The sequence below is a fragment of the Ceratotherium simum genome, chromosome 34 (genome assembly GCF_057802395.1).
Source record: "Ceratotherium simum simum isolate JZ-2026a chromosome 34, ASM5780239v1, whole genome shotgun sequence".
Classification (NCBI taxonomy): domain Eukaryota; kingdom Metazoa; phylum Chordata; class Mammalia; order Perissodactyla; family Rhinocerotidae; genus Ceratotherium; species Ceratotherium simum.
Genome location: NC_141933.1, coordinates 24,037,649 through 24,062,656, shown reverse-complemented (window position 1 = coordinate 24,062,656; position 25,008 = coordinate 24,037,649). Strand labels below are relative to the sequence as shown.

The following is a 25,008-nucleotide window of genomic DNA, read 5'->3' as shown; positions in this document are numbered from 1 at the left end:
TAAGTTGATAGATATAGCTTTATAGGTAGTCAGAGATCATATTATGAAGGCACTCATGTGCCAATATTATAAGTGTCATGTTCTGTTCCTTTCTGTCTGTGGACACCTGTTTAGAGAACCTAATTTCTGTCAACTAAGTTAACTTAGTTGGCCATGTTCAGAATCCTCGTCTCCTTCTAGAGGATTCGCTGACTTCTTTAACACATTGAATTCTTCTTTCTCTTACGTGGTATCTAGACTGAAATATTAGAAAAATCCACTGTGTTTTTATTTTCTTCTCAACAGAAACAATTAGTTGCTCAAAAAATTCACATAGAAGAAAATGAGGACAGAGACACAGGACTGGAGCAAAGACATAATAAAGAGGATCCAGACTGCATCAAAGCCAAGGTGCCGTTGGGGGACCTGGATCTGTATGATGGCACGTACATAACTTTGGAGAGCAAAGACATCAGGTAAAGAGATTCTCTTCCCAAAAATACAATTATGTTTTCCTGGGCACACCTCTCTCAAGAAGTTATTTTTCTAATGAGTATAAGCTTTAATCACAGATGAGTTTATTGAAATTTGAAAGTTCAAAATACATACCACATGTAGAATTTTTACAAATCAAATATATTTAATACCACAGTAGAAAATTGAACAATTTATACTAAAAGAAATACAAATGGCCAGTAAACGTGGAGAAAATGTTTCTCAGGAATGAGCAAATGAGTGCAAATGAAAACATTTAGATAGTTTTCATCTATCAAATTGGAAAAAATATTTAAAAATTAGGAACTGGTAAAAATGTGGAGAGGCTGTCAATAAAAGTGTAAATTTAACATTTCTGGAAAGAATTAAGCAGTGTTATGTTAGCTTTTAAAAAGTGCACAATCTTAACATTCTCTGACCTACTATATTCTAACTCTTGATTTATCTCCTTTAAGTTGAACTCCCAAAATATTTTACTCTAACAATAGCTGTGTGAAAAGATATGCATGTTGACTACTATTGGTTGTAAAGTTTTGATGCTTTGAGAATATGGTTCAGTTAGGGAAAAAATTTGACATTTCTTCACCTTTCATTCATTCATTGCTTCTTGATTTTAGCCCTGAAGATTATATAGACACAGAATCTCCTGTCCCTCCAGACCCAGAGCAACCTGATTGTACTAAAATTCTAGAACTTCCGTATAGTATACATGCTTTTCAGCACTTGCGAGTAAGTAGAGAGATTTGGGATTTTTTTTTTTTATGCATTATTTCTTTAATTTAGTGTCTTACTTATAAATACTCTTTCTCCTTCCAAATAGCTTTATAATTTTACAAACATCTCCTGTTTCTTAAAATTCCTTCAAAATAAATGCTACAAGATACCAAATTACTTGTGCTCTTTTATGTCTTATAATCTCCTTTTTCTGTTTTTTTTTTCAATTTTTTCTTCTCTTCAGGGTGTACAAGAGAGAGTTAATCTTTCTGCACCTCTATTACCTAAAGAAGATCCGATCTTCACATATTTATCTAAACGATTAGGAAGGAGTATAGATGACATAGGTCACCTCATCCATGAAGGCCTACAGAAGGTAAGTCGTCAATGACTTAAGGAGACAAGAAACTCTGTGTGAATAAATATTTTTCTCTCAGAAAATACCTACCTAACTCGTTTTTGTCTAGAGAGTGATTTTAAGTTATGATTACATTATTTTTTTTTAAATTTTATTTTTTTTGTTCCCCCAAAGCCCCAGTAGATACTTGTATGTCATAGTTGCACATCCTTCTAGTTGCTGTATGTGGGACGCGGCCTCAGCATGGCCGGAGAAGCGGTGCGTCGGTGCGCGCCCGGGATCCGAACCCGGGCTGCCAGCAGCGGAGCGCGCGCACTTAACCGCTAAGCCATGGGGCCGGGCCTATGATTACATTAATATAAACTGTATGGTTCAAAGCTAGGGAGAAATGTTGATAGTCCAGTCTTCTTTACCAGGAAGGGGTGCTGAAAAGCTTTATTTAAACTAATTGACGAAAAAAACAAATTGTAAACTGTATAAGCAACAGGGCTTATGGGCTAGGTTATATATTTTGAATGTGAAAGAAAATTTAACGTTAGTGTCTGATATATCTCCACACAATACATAGATTATCACTGTTCTCTGAACCAAAAAAAGAGTCACCACCAAAAATAAAATCTTGTGGTTTTCTTTTAAGGGAACATCTACTTGAAAAACTGAAATAGGGAATTATGTAACAGGACCCAAGAGTTTAAATGTATCATTCGGGATAACATGTGGGAATTTAGAGAATGACTTTTACTCTTCTCTGTGCCAAGGGATATCATAAAATACAGGCTGGTTTCTAAGCGGTATGATAGTAGTATTAAGTAAAATGTGTAACTGTAACGTTTATGTACAGTTTATTCAAATACATTATATATTTTATATATGATTATTTTTGTAGCTAAGTTACCATCTTCATCTTGTTTTTCTGAAGGTGATATAAAATATTGCATCCCCAGAACTTGATGAGTAATAAGGGAAAACTGGCCTAGGATTTAAAATATCCTTCAGAGGATGGTTAGGTGAAAGTAGATCATAGTGCTAAGTGCTCTATAGAAAATTAAAATAGAGGGTAATTGAATGGCTACTTTAGATTGAACAGTTCGGGTTATCCTCTCTGGAAAGGTGAAATTTAAGCTGATACCTGAATGACAAAAAGAAACCAAAATTCAAAGATCAAGGAAGAGCAATCTAGGCTGAGGCAAAGGTCTTGAAGCCTTATTGAGGTCAGTGGTATATTAGTCAGCTCGGGCTGCCGTCACAATATATTACAGACTGGGTGGCTTAAACAACAGACATTGATTTCTCATGTTCTAGAGGCTAGGAGATCCAAGATCAAGGTACTGGCTGATTCGGTTCCTGGTGAGGGCTCTCTTCCTGGCTTGTAGATGGCCACCTTCTCACTGTGTCCTCACATGGCCTCTTCTCTGTGTGTACAGGGGGAGAGAGAGAGAGAGAGAGATCTGGTATTTCTTCCCCTACTTATGAGGGGACTGGCCCTATTGGACTAGGGCCCCACCCTTATGACCTCTTTTAACCTTTATCAGCTCTTCACAGGCCCTGTCTTCAACTACAGTCACACTGGGGGTTAGGGCTTCCACATATGAATTTAGTGGGGAGGGGACACAAACATTCAGTCTATAACAGGTGGCATGTAACTAAATTCAGGTCAATATGGCTGGAGCCTGGTGAGCCAAGGGGAGGATGATAGGAATGAAGCCAAGGAAGTAGGCCAAGGCCAGACTGTGTGGGGCTCTGAAAGCCAGGGCTAGGACTTTGAATTTTATTCCAAGTGTGCTGAGAAGCTGGAGCAGAGGAATGACATAATTCATCTAGTATTTCTAAAGTACACTCTTTTTTTTTTTTTTTAAAGATTTTATTTATTTATTTTTCCCCCAAAGCCCCAGTACATAGTTGTCTGTCATAGCTGCACATCCTTCTAGTTGCTGTATGTGGGATGCGGCCTCAGCATGGCTGGAAGAGTGGTACCTCGGTGCGCACCCGGGATCCGAACCCGGGCCGCCGGCAGCGGAGAGCACGCACTTAACCGCTAAGCCACGGGGCCGGCCCTAAAGTACACTCTTAAACTTATATGGAGAAATAACTGAAGGGGGCCAAAACTGGAAATAGAGAGACCAGTTAGAAGGCTATTGCAGTAGTTCAAGAGAGAGAGATGAAGGTGGTTTGGACTAGAATGGTTGCTAGTGGAAATGGAGGGACTTAAAACTATTTCAGGAAGTTTAGAAGCTGATGAATTAGATGTGGGAAATGAGAAGAAAAAAGGATCAAAGATAATGCCTCGAGTTTTGGCTTGAGCAACTTGAAGGAGGAGCAGGGTTAGGGTGGGAGAAGAGAAGACAGAGTTCTGTTTTGGCCGTGTTAAATTTGAAATACCAATATGAGTCTGGAATTCCAGGAGAGGTCAGAGCTGAGTGTATAGAGAATAACTGTTACATAGGGATATTTATAGTCATGGGAGTGAATAAGTAAGGTTTGAGAACAGGACACTCTGGGTCCTCCCACATTTCTCTCTCAAGCAGAGGGGAAAGGGCCCCCAAAAGAGACCGAAAAGAGTGTCCAGAAGAATGTGGTATACTAAGAATCAAGGGGAAAAAAGTGTTCAAAAGAAGGAGAGAGTAATTAACAGTGACATTCAAACATTTATCGATTTTGGGGGAGATTTTATGAGAGAGTTTATGGAAGGATTTTTTCTTTAAAGATTTATTTTTCTCTTACTTCCAATATGCTGTGATGCAGAGTATTCTGCTTATCATGATGTTTTCAGTAGTTCATGTAGAATTTTTAATTGATCTTTTGTCCCAATTCACAATATTGTCTAAAAATAAGAGCTAAAAATCGAAACATTTGTTGATTTGAAAGAAAAGTTTCTCAAAAGGCTATCAAAAAGGAGACCGAAACTAAGTCATAAGTCAATAGTTAAAGCATGTCATATTCCTTAGCCAGCTGCACATAGTACTAAAACCTTTAATTGCCTCACTCAAAAATCATATCCAGTCCTGGAAGATAGAATACTTAAAGATGATTAACGCAGAATTATCCTTAGTTTTAATCTTAAAGATAACTATTTTTAAAATAATTGGTCCTTGTAAAAAATTCAGACTATATAAAAAAAATTTATAAAAGGGAAGGTAAAAACCATAATTTAAAAACTCAGAAATAATTACTGTTTTATAATATATTCTTTTCAATTTTTATTTTTACACATCTTTATAGTTAAAACAGTTATTCTCATTGGATAAATTTTTTTTTTTTTTTTTTTAAAGTCACAGGATTTATTACTTACAGATCCTAGAAATGGGGGGAGGGGGTACAATGAGCCGAGGGAAGGTCAGTCCTCCATCCCAGGTCACGAGTAAGCAGGAAATAGAGATCAGGGTAGCAAAAACCTATTACTTATAAGGTTTTTGAGGCGGAAGTCACTAACTTTTCACAGGGTCAACTCTTTTTTCTTTTTTTTTTTTTTTTTTTTTTATTGATGTTTTAATGGTTTCTAACATTGTGAAATTTTGGGTTGTACATTTTTGTTTGTCCATCACCACATATATGACTCCCTTCACCCCTTGTGCCCCCCCCCACCCTCACCCCCACTGCCCTGGTAACCACAGTCCAGTTTTCTCTGTCCATGTGTTGGTTTATATTCCACATATGAGTGAGATCATACAGTGTTTGTCTTTCTCTTTCTGGCTTATTTCACTTAACATAATACGCTCCAGGCCCATCCATGTTGTTGCAAATGGGACGATTTTGTCTTTTTTTATGGCTGAGTAGTATTCCATTGTATATATATATACCACATTTTCTTAATCATTGGATAAATTTTTAATAGTGGAAATGTGGGAGCCACAGGGTAATCACGTTTTTAAGGCTTTTTATATACTTTTTGTCAAATTGTCCCCCAGAAATGCTGTACTAATCTAACATTTATACAGTTAATATCTGAAGTTAATATACAGTGTAGCCAACAGTGAGTATTGGCATGTTTTTTTGTTTTTTTGAGTGTGTGAGGAAGATCAGCCCTGAGCTAACATCCATGCCAATCCTCCTCTTTTTTTGCTGAAGAAGACTGGCCCTGGGCTAACATCTATGCTCATCTTCCTCCACTTTATGTGGGACGCCGCCACAGCATGGCCTGACAAGCGGTGCGTCAGTGCGCGCCCAGGATCCCAACCCAGGCCGCCAGCAGCAGAGTGCGTGCACTTAACCACTATACCACGGGGCCGGCCCACAAGGCATGTTTTTAATCTTTGCCAATTTATAAAAGGAAAACTTGTATCCTTTTAATTTCTATTTCTTTAAGTTTTACATCATTTCACCTGCTAATTAGCCATTGTTTCATATCTTTGAATTGTCTGTTTGTGTTCTTGGCCCATGTTCTCTTGGTTGTTTGTCTTTCTGTTTAGATTTTTTATGAGCTCTTTATATATTAAAGATCTTAAGGGGCCAGCCCATGGCATAGGGGTTAAGTCCAGTGCACTCTGCTTCGGTGGCCCAGGTTCACATGTTCCAATCCTGGGCGCAGACCTGCACCACCCGTCAAGCCATGCTGTGGCAGTGACCCACATACAAAATGGGGGAAGACTAGTACAGATGTTAGCTCAGAGATCATCTTACTCAAGCCAAAAAAGAGGAAGATTGGCAACAGATGTTAGCTCAGAGGCAATCTTCCTCACCAAAAAAAATCTGAGCTAACTTCTGTTGCCAATCTTCCTCTTTTTGATTGAGAAATATCGTTGCTGAGCTAACATCTATGCCAGTCTTCCTATATTTTGTATGTGGGACACTGCCACAGCATGGCTTGATGAGCAGTGTGTAGGTCCACACCCGGGATCTGAACCCACGAACCCCAGGCCACCAAAGTGGAGCACTTGAACCTAACCATTACGCCACTGGGCTGGCCCCCTGAAAAAAGTCGTTTAAAAAAAAAAGATATTAAACTTTGGCTGTCATATATCTTTTTCCCAATTTGTCGTAAGCTTTGTGACTTTTTTTTCCATGCTCAATTTGAAATTTTTCTACTTGGGTTTACACCTACTGACATTGAGTTTTTGACATGGTCCAGTTTAGTGTTTTGATCTCCATGTGGTTGAAATTCAATATATGTTAAGGAACCAAAGCTTCAAGCCACAAGAGGAGCAAACCTATCTGAAATTCTGTTTTAACTTGACTAAATAATACACTTATTACTATATGCTAAAGACATAGTTTTTAGCAGTGTGAAGGTTTAGATTCTGAACACACATGAGAAAATGACAAAAATTCATGTTTTACAAAAACATAAGCTTGTCATTTGCTTACATATGTACCTTCATTCAGATATTAAATAAATAGGAAACTTTGTAATATATTAATTTCAGGAATTTCACCTTAGAGCAACTGGCATTTCTAAGTAGGTTAGGTCCTGACTTCTCAAGTCCTGAAATAGGGTCTGACGAGTTATGGTCCCTTTCCCCCTTGGAATGATGGCCGGAGTTGGACAGTCTCTTTATGGAGCTCACACCTTAATGCACTCACTCAACTGAGGGTCGGGAGGCTCTTTTAACAAGTGTAGTTTATTTGTACGCTGTCCTCTGCTTTATCGCTGCTATAGTAGGTCTTGCTCTTCTTCATTTTGAATTTCGGAAGAGATGGAGCAGTAAAGGTGCTCATTTTGAACATTCTGAGGTGAAGAAACTGTCTTGAGTTGTGTTTGATTGTCATTTTCTTTGTTGACTCTCTAGAACTCTTCCTCGTGGGTACTGTATAACATGGCTGCGTTTTACTGGAGAATAAAGAATGAGCCGTATCAGGTGGTGGAATGTGCCATGCGAGCACTTCACTTCTCTCCCAGGTGAGATGCCTCCTCTGTGGACCTCCTGCTCTCTTCCACATGACTCAGCACTGTTAAAGAAACAGTACACAGGAGAACAATAAGAAGCGTTGCACTGTGCTTACACTCTCCTCCATCCCTGTTCAGAGAAATCAGTCCCATCACAAAAATGACAGATGTCAAAGACGTCAAAGTGATCATAGCATAATATACTTCTGATTGCTATTAAGGAAAAAATGCATAATGTAGACACTCTCTGATTCACTTGAATGCAAGGACCTTGACTGGAGAAATTATCATAAATCAAATTTTTCTTAAAGCAAATATAAGCCCTAAATACATTTTAAAATCATAAAATGTCTGCCAGACCTTATTTTTGTGGTAGAATTTATAGCGATCAGATTGACTAAGCACCGTCAATTATGTAAAATGAAACATTACGATTTTCTTAAATTATTTTCTCCCTCTGTAAGTATACTCAGAGTTATTTTCCTAAGGCAATAACTTGGAATGTGATTTTCCCTTGTCAGGTGGTTATACATAATTGTGGAGCACATGCTTCTTTCCTAACATCTAATTATGTCTCTCCTCTTTTAGGCACAATAAAGACATTGCCCTGGTCAACCTGGCAAACGTTCTGCACAGAGCACACTTCTCTGCTGATGCTGCTGTCGTGGTCCACGCAGCTCTGGACGACAGTGACTTCTTCACCAGCTATTATACTTTGGGGAATATATATGCAGTAAATACAACTTTTTGTTTTCCTGAGCCAAAGCAGTTCCTATTTTCCTTTTTTTTTTCCCCAATAAAAATACCTTTTTTCCGTCCTCTTTTGGTCCGAACAAGGAAAGGGGATGGAAATGAAGAGATTCGGGGTAAAAAAAAAACCTCAACATAATAATGTATCATAATTGTCCGAGCCTCTCGACAAAAAAGAAAAATAATTAAATAGATAGGAATATTAAAAATCTGCAGAGTACACCCCTTAAGATAGCAATACCTTCCAGTTAAGCCATCCTATAGCATGCTTCATGTTGTGGAGATTTGGCCACTGATCAAAATAATGTTCACTCTAGAGTGAGAGATAGGTGTAATTGCATGAATTATTGGGAGTTTGGACTGATACAGCCAGCCGTGGCTAACGTTTCTCCCCCTGTGTGTGTGTATATGTGTGTGTTTGTTTTTGTCTCTTCAGATGCTTGGGGAGTATAACCACTCAGTGCTCTGTTATGACCATGCTTTGCAGGCCAAACCTGGCTTTGAGCAAGCTATAAAGAGGAAGCATGCTGTCCTGTGTCAGCAAAAACTTGAGCAGAAATTGGAAGCTCAACATAGGTAATTGGGAGACAAAATTTCACGGGAGAACCAGCACCATAGAATCTTAGGTTAGACCTGGGTAGGGTGATATATGTTCGTTAATTCATTAGAATTAAGTTTATCAGTTCATTAGAATTAAGAAAACACCTCTTCTAAACCAATGTTACCTCAATAAAAAAAATAAAACTGAGGCACCTAAATGAAAAAGGAAAACACCTCTTCACTACTAGTAGTCCTGTCCCTTTTCTCTAAATCAAGAGGTTTAGCTCAATTCAGTGGTTGTGTAGAGGAATTTTTTTTTTTTGTAAGGAAGATTAGCCCTGAGCTAACATCCATTGCCAAATCCTCTTCTTTTTTGTTGAGGAAGATTGGCCCTAGGCTAACATCCGTGCCCATCTTCCTCTACTTTATGTGTGGGACGCCTGCCACAGCATGGTTTGATAAGCGGTGCACAGGTCTAAGCCGGGGATCCAAACCTGCGAACCCCAGGCCGCCGAAGCAAAGTGTGCAAACTTACCCACTACACCACCAGGCTGGCCCCTAGAGGAATCTTTTTAATAGCATGGATTCCAAGAACTAGAGAATGTTTGCAGTAAATGCTGTCATGTAGATCTTTACAGTTTTGACCATCGATTACTTTTATGAAGTCAGATGGAGGAGGGTGTGGCTGGATACTCAGTAATTCTATTGATTACATTTTTATTGCTATAGAATACACCATCAGTAAAATCACTTGCACATGCTGTATTTGATCTTTCTCCCCTTTGGCTCCTAAGGTTGGGCTATTGTTATGTTAGTTAAGTGACCTTGAGAGACATTATTTTTCCCATGTTTTAATCAGATTTGATTGAAAAATATAAAAAAATATATTTGATTCCATAAATAATAGGGCCAGTTAAGAAACTTCACATAACTCAGAAGTGAATTGTTCATCTCTTATAGAATTAACCTTAATGTTTTGAGTCTACTTTGATTATTAGAGAATTAAATGGAGATTTGGCACTTCTTAAACTTTTGTATTTGCTTATTTTCCGATCTGTTTAAAGCATAATGTAGTGAAAAGGAAAGAACGACAGCTTACCGTTTATACCTGGCTTCTGTCACACCTGATCAGAACTTGCCCTGGCTGAGGTTTTTCCAGTATTATGTTCTTAAGAATCAGACTGATTCTCTCTTATACAAACTGTGCAGACATAAATCTCCATATGTTACCGTGTAATAGGTAATAAGATTTTTGTGACTAAATGTAATCAGGCAGCTGATTTATTGATATTGAATGGTAGAGAATATTTCTAAGCAAAGTTTCTGTGCTTTTCCCCCAAGTCTGTAAACCAAGGAGCCAGAATGTGAGAGCAAGGCCCTCACTCTTAACCTTGTCATCAGGCAGAATCAAAGGAAAATGTAAAAAGGAGGGTTCTAGAAAGGCTTTGAATGTCAGTGGAACTAACACAAACTTTGTGGAGGGAAATAAAGTTGTTAGATATGTAAAGATTTATAGTGTATTGTTATATATCTTTTTTGGCACCTCTAAAGTCCAACACACCATTTAATGTCAAGATAGTTGTATTTAAGGGAAGAATTTCACATCCATCTTTTTGCCCCCAAGTTTTAATAAAACAATAGCATTTATTTAGCCCCATTGTTCTTGAACTCATGGTACAGTGGTTGTATGTTAAAAGAAAAAAGCTAGAAATTATTGCTGAGAACCAGAAAATCTGCATTTAAGTGAGTTTAAAAATTCACAATTTTATTTATAAATTGGACTCTATCAAAATTAAGAACTTCTGCCCTTTGAAAGACACTTGTAGATGAACAAAAAACATGCCACAGGCCAGGAAATAATATTTATGTCTAATAAAGGACTTGTATCCAAAATATGCAAAGAATTCTCAAAACTCAGTAAAACAGACAACATAATCTTTAAAAAGATTTGAACAGACACTTCACCAAAGAAGATATACCATGGAAAATAAACCCTTTATCGGCAATTAGGGAAATGCAAATTAAAACCACAGTGAGATCCTGTTACACAATGATTAGAATGACTGAAAAAAATAAAACAAAACTGATACTAGAAAGTCCTGGCGAGGATATAAAATAACTGGAACTCTCATACATTGCTGGTAGGAATGCTAAATGCCCACTTTGGAAAACAATTTGGCAAGTTATTGTAAAGTTAAACATACCCTTACCATAGAAGCCAGCAATCTACTCCTGGTGACTTTGTGCATACAAAACCTTTATGTAAACGTTTATAACAGCTTGATTTGTTTTCTCCAAAAAGTGGAAACAACCCAAAGGTCTTTCAAGTGGTGAATGGATAAACAAATGGTGGTACATCCATACAATGGAGTACTACTCAACAATAAAGAAGAACAAACTACTGATACGTGCAGCAACATGAATGAATTTCTCTATATACTCTGATTCCATTTATATGGTATTTGGGAAAAGGCAAAACTATAGGGACAAAAGACCGATTGTCAGGAGGTTGGATGAGGAGTTGACAACAAAATGGGACAGGGCACTGTTTGGGGGTGATGGATCTCTTCTATATCGTGATCATCTTGGTGTTTACACGACTATGGTTGTTTGTTAAAATTTGTAGAATTGTGCACAAACGGGTAAATTTTGCTGTATGTAAATTCTACCTTGATTGTTAAAAATGGAAAAATAAAAATAAGTAAGGAATGGAAAAAAATCACTATTTTAAAGCTTTGTAACTTTTCCCTGGTATTAAAAATGTGAAGATCCCTCCAGCGAACACTGAATGAGTTGAAAGACTATCAAAAGCAGCATGACCACTACTTGAGACAGCAGGAGATCCTGGAAAAACACAAGCTGATTCAGGAGGAGCAAATCTTGAGAAACATCATCCATGAGACACAGATGGCAAAAGAGGCACAATTAGGTAAGTATTGGTTCCAAATAATTGAAGACAGGTTGGGAAGTTCATTTCCAGCGTGCTTTCCTTTCATGGCTTTCGTGTAGCCATAAAGCAGTATAAAGTTGCGCATATGGCTTTCCTCAATCTTAAAATCAAAGGTCATCACAGCGGATATACCAGCAGGCCTGGGGAGCTGGTTTAGTCCCTCTAGCTTTTTTTAAATTCACATTTTAAAGAAAAAAAACAAATCTTTTAGATCTAGGAGTCTTAACTATTTGCCCTCTATGGCCTACGTGGATGCTTCTCCAGCTTGCGTATCAGTCTCCTGGAGATCTTGTTAGAATCCAGTTTCAGATTCAGTAGTTCTCAGGTGAGGCCTGCAGTTCTGTATTTCTGACAAGCTCCCATTTGATGCTTGTTGCTGCTGGTCTGAAAACACACTGAGTAACGGCCCTACACCAAGTAAACACAAGCCAGACACACCCTAGAAACAAAGCATCCATACTCTTCAGCCAACACTGGCAATGAGGCTAAGAGTCCTTTTCTTCTTGCTCCCTTAAAAGCAAAGATTTTATTTAGAGGTGAGATTTTAGACTACAGTTTATCTCAAACAGAAACTCTTAACCTGGGTCAATGGTTCGGGGGAGTTCTGAAATCATCCCCAAAATTATACACAGAATTTTGTGTGTGCACGGTTTTTTTCCTGGGAAGAGGAAATATATATTAAAATTAAAATGTATAGCTCTTATTAAAATCTTTTAGAGTATGTGACCCAAAAATAGAACCACTGGCCTAAGGGAACTTGGGTTGACAGGAGATCAATCATTTGGTTTGTCCAGAATGTTTCGTTTCTGATTAAGCCCTAAGGGAACAGATCTGACAGCTTGACATCAAGTGTAAGTTAATAGAATCCCTTATTTACACCCTTCTCCCTGGGTAAATATATTGGTCTGGAAAGCCTCTTAACCTTTGAACCTTATCTGTGACCATTTACAGTCCATTTTATAATCCACCTAATAAGTTTTCTTTGCTATTTTGAATGTGAAGAGTTATGTTCAGTCCTTGGGATTATTTACTGCTCAGTCTGTACTGAAATGCAGCCAGAGCTCTTATATATAAATTTGAAATAGAATTATGAAGGATGTAAAGCAAATTCTCTCCAGAGAGATGGCCGAAGTCTCTTAAAACAGTGTAATCAATAGATTTTATAATCATGGAATGTAATTGCCAGAAGATACCTTAGTGATTGTCTAGTGGAGCACTTTTGTTTTATAGGTGGAGAAACTGAGACTTCTTTAGAATGATTTAATTGTATTAACCATTAAATGAATGTTCCCCTGTGTTAAGTACTCTGCCAAGCTCTGAGGAATACAAGGTTGCAACTAAATGACTTAGACTAAGAAAATCATGTTTGCATTGCTGATCTTTCTCATCAATTATAATTTCCTTTCTTATTCCAGGAAATCATCAGATATGCCGTCTGGTCAACCAGCAGCATAGTTTACATTGCCAGTGGGACCAACCTGTGCGCTACCATCGTGGAGATATCTTTGAAAATGTGGACTACGTTCAGGTCTTTTTCTTGATGTCTTTTAGTTTTTATAAACTTTGCATATCTAAGAGTAATATTGCTTTTCGCCCCTTGATTCCTTGTATATTTGATCCATAAAACTTGTGACTGTCATTGAAGGTTTTGAGTATCTGTTATGTTTATGAAGTCAGATTTTATAGAGTACTCAGTTACTCCATGAGTAACATTTCTCTTTCCCAAAGAATATTCATCACATTCGTTCCTTTTTCTCGTGTCTTTCCTACCCCATCCCAGTTCCATTCTCTTATTTAACAAGGTTTCAGAAATACACAAGAACTATGGTATCTTGTGAGAAATCTAACGAAGTTTTACCTTGGTTTGGAGAAAGGCTGTATGTATTTGGAATTGATTGTACAATAGTCTATAATGCCTAAATGATAGCTAGATTAAACTCTGAAGAACCCTTTCTTAAGTTCCCTTGTTTGTACCCACTGCACACTCCTTTTATAGAGTAGTGATCATTTTAGTCTAAGCAGAGGAGGGGAATAATGAACCAAACCTCTAAATCAGCTGATCATTAAATCCAAAAGAGACTAAATCATAGAAGGGAAGTAAAGGGACAAGAAAACAATCCAGGCCATTTCTCTCGTACTCCAATGACATAGTTGATTGAAAGTGGCTAACTACACATTATTATGTGTGAGAGAATACTGTTGGGTGTAGTTCTGAAAATTAAAAGGTCTGATTGTTTTAATACTGACCTACTTTCTTATTTCCTACGAATTTTAAGTATTCGGTAACGTTTTTGGGTTGAGTTATATCTTAGTCACAACTTCTTTTCCACTTCCAATTTGATTGAACTTTTCTTTTCATTTTCTAGTTTGGTGAGGATTCATCAACCTCCAGTATGATGTCTGTGAACTTTGATGTCCAGGCAAATCAGAGCGACATCAGTGATTTGGTCAAGTCTTCTCCCGTAGCCCATTCTATCCTCTGGATCTGGGGCCGGGACTCTGATGCGTATAGGGTAAGTAATGGAGGAGGATGAAGGAGTTTTCTCAAACAGACCAGATCTCTTAAAGCAGTGAATGGCCCTCAGCCTGACTGATTAATGTGGCCCCTGTCACTGTTCAGCTTAGTTCAGCAAACACTTACTAAACTTCTGTTAAATGGAAGGCATTCTGCTAGGTAGTAGATAAGTAAAACACAGAATCTGCCTTGAGTTCTTCTTCCCAACCAAGTGGGGCACATAGACACCCTGTCAAATTCAAATTTATGCTCTAATTTCACTTCAAAGCTTTGAGCTCTAAGTATAATTACCAACCCTAACAAGTTTCTAAACTTGACCTAAGTGTATGCTTCTATATACTTCACTTATTTAATCAGAATTCTTTTATTGAGCTTCCAACTGTGTACCAGGCTGGTACTATGAATATAGTATGCAAGCTCCTTGCTCTGCTGGAGCTTATGTTCTAAAGGAGGATACAGATAATAAACAAGTTAATGAGTATGTGTTTCTAAGCTAGCTAAGAAATAATTGTATGTTAGCCAATGGGGATACCAAGGTATGAGGACAGAGACCTTGTATTTTTTATTCACTATTAAATTTCCAGAATTTAATTGAGTTTTTATTCTAACAGAATTAATACAACCACTTAGATTTAATTATATGTGAATTCCCCCAAAGTTTTATAGGTTCAGGATATAAGTTTAGTAAGCCTCTGTACATGTTATTTATATTTAGAAAAATGAACATTTTACAAATCAAAAAACAATTTTTAAACGTTGGCATTGGCAAAGAAAAGGTCTTAGTTCAGGGAAAAGTAGTTTTCTGTGCCAGTTACATAAGCTTGTGCATGCCTTCAGGTACAAATCATAAACTCCACCTCAAATTGGCTTAAACAAAAGAAAATCTGCCTCGTGTTGCGGGAAGTCCGGAGATAGGGCAGACTTCGGGTATGGTTGATTCAGTGGCCCAGTGATGTCATCGGTGACCCATTTCTTTCCTTTTCTTCAATTTGCCGCCCACAGTATTGGCTTCATCCTAAAGCTTGTCTTCCTCATAGCCATGAGGTGACAGCCAGCAGCACCTGGAGCAACATGTTTTTGTTCCTCTGTGGCGTAAGAGACTGGGACTGGCTTTTCTTTCCCAGAAGCCCCAAGCAAGCCGCTCCTTGTGTCTCTCTGGCTCAGCTGACTTAGGCCTGCCCAACCCTGAAGCAGTCTGTGGTAAAGCAGGTAGAATCGCTGCTTTAGACTAATCAGCTGCAGTAGAGGGAATATTACAGAATCTACCCCAGTGTCTCCATTTATCTTAAAATACTAAATTCTTGTTCAGTTATCCTAGTATATTTATGTTCTTTGAAAGTTCATTTAGTGTGTTGAAATATTGAATCCAAAGAAATTTATGAGAAATTTTCTTTCTTTGTTAGGACAAACAGCATATTCTGTGGCCTAAAAGAGCAGATTGTGCAGAAAGCTATCCTAGAGTCCCTGTTGGCGGGGAGTTACCGACGTATTTTCTGCCTCCGGAAAACAAAGGACTCAGGCAAGTGCTGAAGGATTTGGCAAAGCACTTGGTTCTGCATGGTTGTCATCTGGCGGTTCTTTGAGAGCACCAGCCGTGGACGTGAAAGGTTAAGTCTTTATCTTGAAGTCGCCCAAACTTTGAAAATATGAATCTTGTTCCTTTTTCTTGTGCCAGGATCCACGAACTCAACAGTGACGATTATTCTTCAGAAGAAGAGGCCCAAACCCCTGACTGTTCCATAACTGACTTCAGAAAAAGCCAGACTCTGTCCTACTTAGTCAAAGAATTAGAGGTCCGCATGGATCTGAAAGCCAAAATGCCAGATGACCATGCACGCAAAGTAAGGCTCACTTAGGCTGGTGTGTATTGCCGTCCGTTCTGGGTGACTTCACAAGCCTCTTAGGTGGAACAAAAACTTGATAGAAGGCAGTTGTTGCACTTTATAAGACGGAAGGATAGAGTTGAAGAATTGGTGAGATCACTAAGAAGTCAGTCATGCTATTGAAGGAGTACCAGGAAAGTGTTCCTCAGGGCTGCTGTTTACGTAGACCACCTAAGCACTGTTCCTCCAACTAAGAGGGCTACAAAGATGAGTAACACAGGACTCTGTTTACCTCATGGAGGCCATTCTGACCACTTCAATTTGGCGTTGCATCCTCCAACCCTCCAGAAGTTTGAAAGCTTGAAGATTCTCTTTCCCTGGTCTTATCAACCTGCTTTGGCCATATATGAGGTCCTTAGGAATTTGTATGAATTTGATAACCACTTTGCAAACATTATAAATAAGTTCTGTTATGCTGTTTCCTTTCATTCCTATTAGTTGCGTATAACTAGGAATGTTTTATTACTGAGTATAAATTCTATATTAGATCCCATTCCACAGATACAAATGAAAACTTTACCTTTTTACAGAGAAAACAGACCATCACAACGAGCTTTTTAAAAATAATTTTAAATCTATGAACAGTTACTACTTACGTTCAACAAACATTTACTGAGGCAAAAAACATGTTCTGGGCACTGTTTGGTGTGCTAGGAATACAAAGATAAATAGACCATGATCCTTGCCTTAGAGTTGCTCACAGTTACGTAAATGCTGCAAGAACATGAAGTAGGCTGAAGATCTGGTGCTCATCCAACTAGCAAAGATAGCAGATTTTTATTGCATGCTGTTGTCTTCTGAATAATTTCTCATTGGGTTCTGGACACTTAGGTGGACTTTATTGGGGTATGGTAGATGACTTTAATACATGTATGGGGTATGTCTTTTAGCTTTCTTTAGTTAAAGGAACCTAGGGCATACATGTGAGCAGGTCAGTACCTGCTGGTATGTCAATGACCTCATGTTATATGTATGATTATAAATATCTATTCAAATTAGCTGTTCCCGAAGAGCTCAAGTCAAGACTGCTATCTATATAAATTCTTTTGAAATGTCTTCCCTGTTATTTTCAACTGAGTCAGTCTTCTTTTTGATGTTTGCAGATTTTGCTCTCCCGTATTAATAATTATACTATCCCAGAAGAAGAAATTGGGTCTTTCTTATTTCATGCTATTAATAAGGTGAGTCTACCTGCTTCAGACATCTGAAATTAAATGCTTAGTAATTGTAATTAAAAGTTACAATGCATGTATTAAAAATCCTTTTTAGAACAAGTACTGTATTCTTATATTAACTGAAGTGTTTTGGGGTTTTTCAGCCCAATGCTCCCGTCTGGCTGATACTCAATGAAGCTGGACTCTACTGGAGAGCAGTGGGAAACAGCACATTTGCCATCGCTTGTCTTCAGAGAGCTCTGAATTTGGCTCCACTGCAATACCAGGATGTTCCTCTTGTGAACTTGGCCAACCTTTTGATTCACTATGGCCTTCATCTTGATGCCACCAAGCTTCTACTTCAAGCTTTGGCCATCAACAGCTCTGAAGTGAGGTTTTATGTTTCTTTGTAGCTCCTTGTACTGTTTGGGGGTAACTCAAATTCAGAGTACAATTTGTGTTTTTCTAGGGAGGGCATAAAAAAATCTCACATTTTGTTTTTCAGAGGAGAATTTGCATATTTTGAGAGGGCATAAAACAGATTTTGTTTTGTTTTATTTTTGATGTGTTTACTTCTTTATTTTAAATGAATGACATTTATAATTATACAGTTAATTTTTTTTTTAGAAACTTACATTTAAATAAGAATGACATAGCTGCTAAAAATATACTGCCATTTTTTTATGTCAGTCTGAAACATCTGGTTCTTCATCCTACTCGTCACAGCATGCACGCTGCTTAATATTATACTGTTTTACAACTTTATAGATATCTCTATACCAACCAAGCCAGAGCACAGTTGAAAGGTTGTTTTGGTAAGGAGAGATAGGTGGATTGATATTTCTACCCTGAACCTCCCATATGCAGTCCGTGGAGTTACATCACTGCTTTGTAGTTATTTACTCTATTGCATAGTTTCTAAGATACCACTTCTTTTTTTTCATATTTTAGCATCGCTGAAATAAGGGTGCATGTTACAGTTGATGACATCATAGGTTTGATGAAACACGGTTATGATCAATACACAAGTTGCCTTTATACCTAGTGTCTAAATGTTTCTTAAGTTTTAACTCCATAGAAAATTTTAGAAGTGTGCATGAATGGTTTACGTTTATTTGAGGTATCCCAGAACTGAACTTCATTAAAATTAAGAATTTCTGTTTATCAAAAGCTACCATTAAGAGAGTAAAAAGGCAAACCACAGACTGGGAAAAGATATTTGCAATAAATATTTCCAACAAAGGACTCATATCTAGTATATATATATAAAGAACTCCTTCAAATCAATAAGAAAAAGACAACCCATTTTTTTAATGGTGGAAGTAACAGGCACTTCAGAAATGAGGGCATCCAAATGGCCAGTAAGCTCGTGAAAAAATAGTCAACATCATTACTAATCAAGGAAATGATTAGTAAATTAAACCAAAACCACAGTGACATGCCACTTCCGCATCTCACTAAAACAGCTAAATTAAAAAGACTGACAATACCAAGTCACTGAATTCTCATACTTGCTGGTAGGAGTGTAAATTTGTACATCCACTTTGGAAAACTATTTGATTGTTATCCCCTAAAACTAAATATATGCCTACCTTAAGATCCACTGCTAAGTATATACAAGGATGTCTATCAAAAGACATTTACAAGAATGTTCATAGTAGCTTTATTCATAATAGCCAAAAACTGGAAACAGTCCAAATGCCTAGCAGTAGAAGAATGGATGTACAAACTGTAGTATATTCACATGATGGAACATTACACGTCAATTTTTTTAAAAAATGAACTACTGATACATAAAAAATATTCAGTTTCTTAAATCTTAGATGTTATATTTTGTGAAAGAAGCTACAAAAGGGTTCATATTATATATACACATACGAGAACACGCTATTGGATTCCATTTATATGACGCTCAAGGACAGGCGAAGCTCGTCTGTGATGATAGAAGTCACAACATCACAGCAGTGGTTACTTCTGAGATTGGGGTTGGGTTGCCCAAGGGAACCTCTTGAGGTACTAGAAACATTCTAAATTTTTATATCTCAAATGAGTGGTGGTTATAAGGATATATACATATATAAAAATTCATTGAGCTGTACACTTAAAACTAGTGTACCTTACACACATTATGTATTTTTTATCTTAGTAAAAATGTGAAAAATAAATTCATATTTGTGTTATACAGTTTAGAGCTGCCTGATGTAAATAAAATGGACAGCTAGCCATTAACTTTTATGGTGTAATGTAAAAAAAGCCAAAAGACATATACTGTAAAGGTTTTGTAACTTTCAGACGATATTAATTCATTAACATTTTGCTGATTTTTTTTTTTCTTTTCAGCCTCTGACCTTTCTGAGCCTGGGAAATGCTTACCTTGCTCTGAAGAATATCAGTGGGGCCCTGGAGGCCTTTAGACAGGCTTTGAAATTAACTACCAAATGCCCAGAGTGTGAAAACAGCCTGAAGTTGATCCGCTGTATGCAGTTTTATCCTTTTCTGTACAACATCACCTCTTCGGTTTGCAGTGGTAAGCAGCTGTTAAATGCTGGCAACATAATGGGCTCAACTAGAGTTCCTATTCTGATCAACAGAACACAGAAGATGATTTTCTGAATTTTTCCCAAAGATTTTACATACCTAATATGTTTCTAGGTACATAAGAAAGAAGTTAATTCACTTACGATATAGATGACATAGGGTATTAGGCTTAATTCTCTCCTAGAACCCAAGCTGAAAAAGGCTGATTAAAGTATAGCCAACCGGGATTGTTAGGCTGTGAGATTTTTTTTCTCTCCCCCAAATCTCTGATGTTTTATGATGATGACATAATAGTGATGGATATTTTTTCTGTCCATGGAGTAAAACTGTGTCACGAGGTTTGAAGTAGTTTTTCTGTCCTCATTCACTGAAATACGGCCCCTGGCCTTTCAGAGAAGGTGATCCAGACCTTTACTGCACCTTTAAAATAATCGCCTGACATTAAGTGGTGTCTCTGCATTCTTCCACCTCCTCCCACAGCCACCAGTGTAGGTGCATGTGCCTAAGTGTATCCTGGGTCAAAAAATATTTGCGTTAATATATAAACTGTTCTAAAAACACCAGTTAGAACTCTTTCTAAGAGCTCCATGGTGTTTGGTTGTTTACTGGTTTAACCTTCACTACAAGGAAAAGAAAATAAGTTTGACTTGCATTATGAAAGGTGCAGTTTACATATGTGTGGATCCTCAGTCCCTCGCCATTGTAGAGCACACAGTGGGTGCTCTGTTAATGTTCAAATTAGATTGTAATATTCAAGCACAGGGCTCTCAGTCCAGCTCCTTCACTTCAGATATTAAAAAAAAAACAAAAACACCCACTTGGTTAGCGACTTGGCTAGCAGACATCAATAATTACTAGTAGATTTGGTACCTAAAACTGATTTTCCTGATTCACTGTGCAGGCATACCTCATTTTACTGTGCTGTGCAAATAATTGCGTTTTTTACAAATTGAAGGTTTGTGACAACCCTGTGTCAAGCAAGTCTATCAGCACCATTTTTCCAATAGCATTTGCTTACTTTGTGTCTCTGTGGCACACTTTGTCTCTGTGGCACACTTTGGTATTCTCACAAAATTTCAAACTTTTTCATTATTGTTATATTTGTTATGGTGATCTGTGATCAGTGATCTTTGCTGTTACTATTATAATTGTTTTGGGGCACCACAGACTGCACCAATATAAGACTGTGAACTTAATTGATAAATGCTGTGTGTATTCTGACTGCTCCACCAACCGGCTGTTCCCCCGTCTCTCTCCGTCTCCTCGGGCCTCCCTATTCCCTGAGACACAACAATATTGAAATTAGGGCAATTAGTAACCCTACAGTGTCCCCTAAGTGTTCAAGTGAAAGGAAAAGTTGCTCACTTTAAATCAAAAGCTAGACATGTCTAAGGCATGTCAAAATCCAAGATAGGCTGAAAGCTAGGCCTCTTGTGCCAGTTAGCCAAGTTGTAAATGCAAAGAAAAAGTTCATGAAGGAAATTAAAAGTACTACTCCAGTGAACACATGAATGATTAGAAAGTGAAACAGCCTTACTGCTGATATGGAGAAAGTTTTAGTGGTCTGGATAGAAGATCAAACCAGCCACAACAGTCCCTTAAGCCAAAGCCTAACCCTCAGCAAGGCCCTAACTCTCTTCAATTCTATGAAGGCTGAGAGACTTGAGGAAGCTGCAGAAGAAAAGTTTGAAGCTAGCAGAGGTTGGTTCATGAGGTTTAAGGAGAGAAGCCGTCTCCATAACGTAAAAGTGCAGGATGAAGCAGCAAGTGCTGATGTAGAAGCTGCAGCAAGTTATCCAGAAGGTCTGGCTAAGATAATTAATGAAGGAGACTACACTAAACAACAGATTTTCAATGTAGATGAAACAGCCTTATATTGGAAGAAGATGCCATCTAGGACTTTCATAGCTAGAGAGGAGAAGTCTATGTCTGGCTTCAAAGCTTCAAAGCACAGGCTGACTCTCTTGTTAGGGGCTAATGCAGCTGGTGACTTTAAGTTGAAGCCAATGCTCATTTACCATTCTGAAATCCTAAAGCCCTTAAGAATTTTGCTAAATCCACTCTGCCCGTGCTCATAAATGGAGCGACAAAGCCTGGAAGATAGCACATCTGTTTACAACATGGTTTACTGAGTATTTTAAGCCCACTGTTGAGACCTACCCCTTAGAAATAAAGATTCCTTTCAAAATATTACTGCTCATTGACAATGCACCTGGTCACCCAAGAGCTCTGATGGAGATGTATAATGAGATTAATGTCGTTTTCATGCCTGCTAACATAACATCCATTCTGCAGCCCGTGGATCAAGGAGTCATTTGGACTTTCAAGTTTTATTATTTAAGAAATATATTTTGGAAGGCTATAGCTGCCGTAGATAGTGATTCCTCCTATGGATCTGGGCAAAGTAAACTGAAAACCTTCTGGAAAGGATTCACCATTCTAGATGCCATTAAGAACATTCGTGATTCATGGGAATAGGTCAAAATGTCAGTGTTAACAGGAGTTTGCAAGAAGTTGATTCCAGCCCTCATGGATGACTTAGAGGGGTTCAAGACTTCAGTGGAGGAAGTAACTGCAGATGTGGTGGAAAGAGCATGAGAACTAGAATTAGAAGTGGAGCCTGAAGATGTGACTGAATTGCTGCAATCTCATGATAAAACTTTAATGGATGAGGAGTTACTTCTTGTGGATGAGCAAAGAAAGTGGTTTCTTGAGATGGAATCCTGGTGAAGATGTTGTAAATCTGGTAAATCTGGTAAATCTTCCTGGTAAGATTGTTGAAATGGCAATAAAAAATTTAGAATATTACATAAACTTAGTTGATAAAGCAGCAACAGGGCTTGAGAAAATTGACTGCAATTTTGAAAGAAGTTCTACTGTGAGTAAAATGCTATCAAACAGCATCACATGCCACAGAGAAATCGTTGGTGAAAAGGAGAGTCAGTCAACAGAGAAGCGGCAAACTTCACTGTTGTCTTATTTTAACAAATTTCCACGGCCACCCCAGCCTTCAGCCACCGCCCTGATCAGTCAGCAGCCATCAACATCGAGGCAAGACCCTCCACCAGCAAAAAGATTACAACTCTCCAAAGGCTCAGATGATGGTTAGCATTCTTTAGCAATAAAATATTTTTTAATTAAGGTGTGTACATTATTTTTTTAGACATAATGCTATCACACACTTAATAGACTACAGTATAGTGGAAACATAACTTTTACACGCACTGAGAAACCAGAAAATTTATGTGACTCGCTTTATTGCGATATTCACTTTATTGCAATACTTGCTTTATTGTGGTGGTCTGGAACCGAACCCTCAGTATCTCCGAGGTATGCCTGTACTAGACTGCCTTAGGATTTTAATGGAATGACAGGCAGTAAGTAGTGCTTCCATTTTTTAAATATCAGAGCCCAGTTTTTTGGTGAAGCAACCAGAAGCCTCTCGGCAGCATAACTCCATAACTCAGTTGTGAGTCAGTGTTGAACACAGTCTAGACTAGAGTTCTTACATGAATGCTGAAGACCCAAGACAATATTTTAACAAGGCAGTAAAATGGAGTGGCTGTTGCTAGAGTCACACGGATTCATGTTTGAGCCCTAGCTCTGCCATCATTGTCTTTCTGATCGCACTAAAGTAACTTGTGTCCTCATCTATAAAATGAAAGATAATAAAATCTATCTCATGTACTATTTGAGAAGATTAAATGAGATCCTTACCACATAATAGGTGTTGGGTAAAAGCAAGCCATTAGAAATTCATAATGAATACAAAATGCTTAGAACTTTAAAGGTGTAAATTATAGATCTTTATCTTCTTACTAGAAATATATTGTAGTCTTTTAAATTTTGTGGGTGACGTAAGGACGGCCTTGTAAACAAGATTTCACTTTTTTTCAGTGAGCTGCTTATATTAATAGACTCTCTTATTTTCTTTACTTAGTATCATCACCCTTACCTCTCTTGATTTCTTTCTGTTTTGGGGGAGAAGGGTGTTGTATGTATATAGTGACCCTTTTCTAAAAAGCCTTTTCCTTAGCATTAGTTTTACATGCTTTTGCTTAGTTTTTCAGTTTCTTGAAATTTATTCTTATTTTATGTCACTCATGTCAAGAGAGGAAAATCAGTTATCTTGAGGTTTTTCCCCAGAGCATAACTTCAACTAGCCCAGGAAACTAATAACTTGAAACAGATCTTTCTCAAAGTCATAGTATCTGATAGTCCAGATTATCCCAAGAATATTATTGGATCCAATACAATAATAATAAAAGAAAATTTTTGACTTGGGAAGAGGGAATACATTTTTTAGTTTTTTTAAAGAGAGCTCATTAATAAAAATTTTTAAAAAACATTTAGACCTTTTTATATTGTAACTGACTAGTTTAGAAAATAATCCAACATCTGCTAACCCCTAGATAAATCCTGGTACCCCCTAATGGAAATGTATGCTATACTGTTTTCTAGGTTTAAAAACTCATTGGTGGTATTGAACTAATTTCAACATTGAATTTTTCTCTGACAATGTTTTTGCATTACTTGTTTCCAGAGTAATCCTGTTCATTCAGTTGTTTGCTGAGTTCCAGCTTTGAAAAGCTGAAACTTGAAAGAAGCAAACACAGACTGTAGAAACCATGAACTTCTTATGATTGAAAACTTTAATGGTCGTATCTCCTCCAGTTATCTCTGAGTTTTACTAAATGGTTGATGAAAAAAAAGACAAAAATCTCTCAATAATGATTAGCATTTCTGTGCCTTCAGGTGATTTTCTCTGCCTTTTGCTTTCTCATTTTTGCCATATCGAATAAGATTCATAAGTTCTCTTCCTTGTCTGACATGTTATCAGTCTAAAATTTTATTAAGACAGTACAAAGGTTCCGAGAGATCGACAAGGTTTATGATTCTTTTTCCATATAATAATCAAGAAATTCATATCATAATTGGTTTTTATTAGACAAGAATTTAAGCTACCCTTATCCACCCCTCTCCCAACCTAAATAATTCTCTTATGAAAGTCTGTTTGAAAAGCTACCAATTTGAAAGCTTTTCAGATAAGCTTTTCAAGATCAAAAATAGGTAAGTGCTCTTGGAAAAACCTTTTTAAAATAATTTTTCCGACCACTACTGTTAATCTTTCATAAATTATTTTCTTTAAATATCCATATTAGTAACCATTTTTATAGTAACTGTAATAATATAGTGTAACGTCTTGGGTAGTATGAACTTAATGGTAAAATTGTAGTCAGTATATTAACATCAGCAAGTATTTTATTGCTTATCATATATAATCACAGAATTTTTCATACAGATTTTCAGT

At 37.4% G+C, this 25,008-nt stretch overlaps 1 protein-coding gene across 5 annotated transcripts in view; it reads left to right on the top strand.

The window, feature by feature from the left end:
• Nucleotides 1–25,008, top strand: part of TTC17 (tetratricopeptide repeat domain 17) — a 117,144-nt gene that overhangs the window by 28,266 nt on the left and 63,870 nt on the right. For all 5 annotated transcript variants that reach the window (XM_087423110.1, XM_004436881.3, XM_087423111.1 and 2 more), the window contains exons 3-16: nucleotides 286–455; nucleotides 1,092–1,203; nucleotides 1,433–1,564; nucleotides 7,270–7,379; nucleotides 7,956–8,100; nucleotides 8,554–8,693; nucleotides 11,426–11,586; nucleotides 13,023–13,135; nucleotides 13,974–14,120; nucleotides 15,526–15,641; nucleotides 15,798–15,963; nucleotides 17,109–17,186; nucleotides 17,324–17,548; nucleotides 19,500–19,686. In XM_087423110.1, the coding sequence (XP_087279236.1) occupies nucleotides 286–455; nucleotides 1,092–1,203; nucleotides 1,433–1,564; nucleotides 7,270–7,379; nucleotides 7,956–8,100; nucleotides 8,554–8,693; nucleotides 11,426–11,586; nucleotides 13,023–13,135; nucleotides 13,974–14,120; nucleotides 15,526–15,641; nucleotides 15,798–15,963; nucleotides 17,109–17,186; nucleotides 17,324–17,548; nucleotides 19,500–19,686 (2,002 nt within the window). The remainder of the gene's footprint in view (nucleotides 1–285; nucleotides 456–1,091; nucleotides 1,204–1,432; nucleotides 1,565–7,269; nucleotides 7,380–7,955; nucleotides 8,101–8,553; nucleotides 8,694–11,425; nucleotides 11,587–13,022; nucleotides 13,136–13,973; nucleotides 14,121–15,525; nucleotides 15,642–15,797; nucleotides 15,964–17,108; nucleotides 17,187–17,323; nucleotides 17,549–19,499; nucleotides 19,687–25,008) is intronic.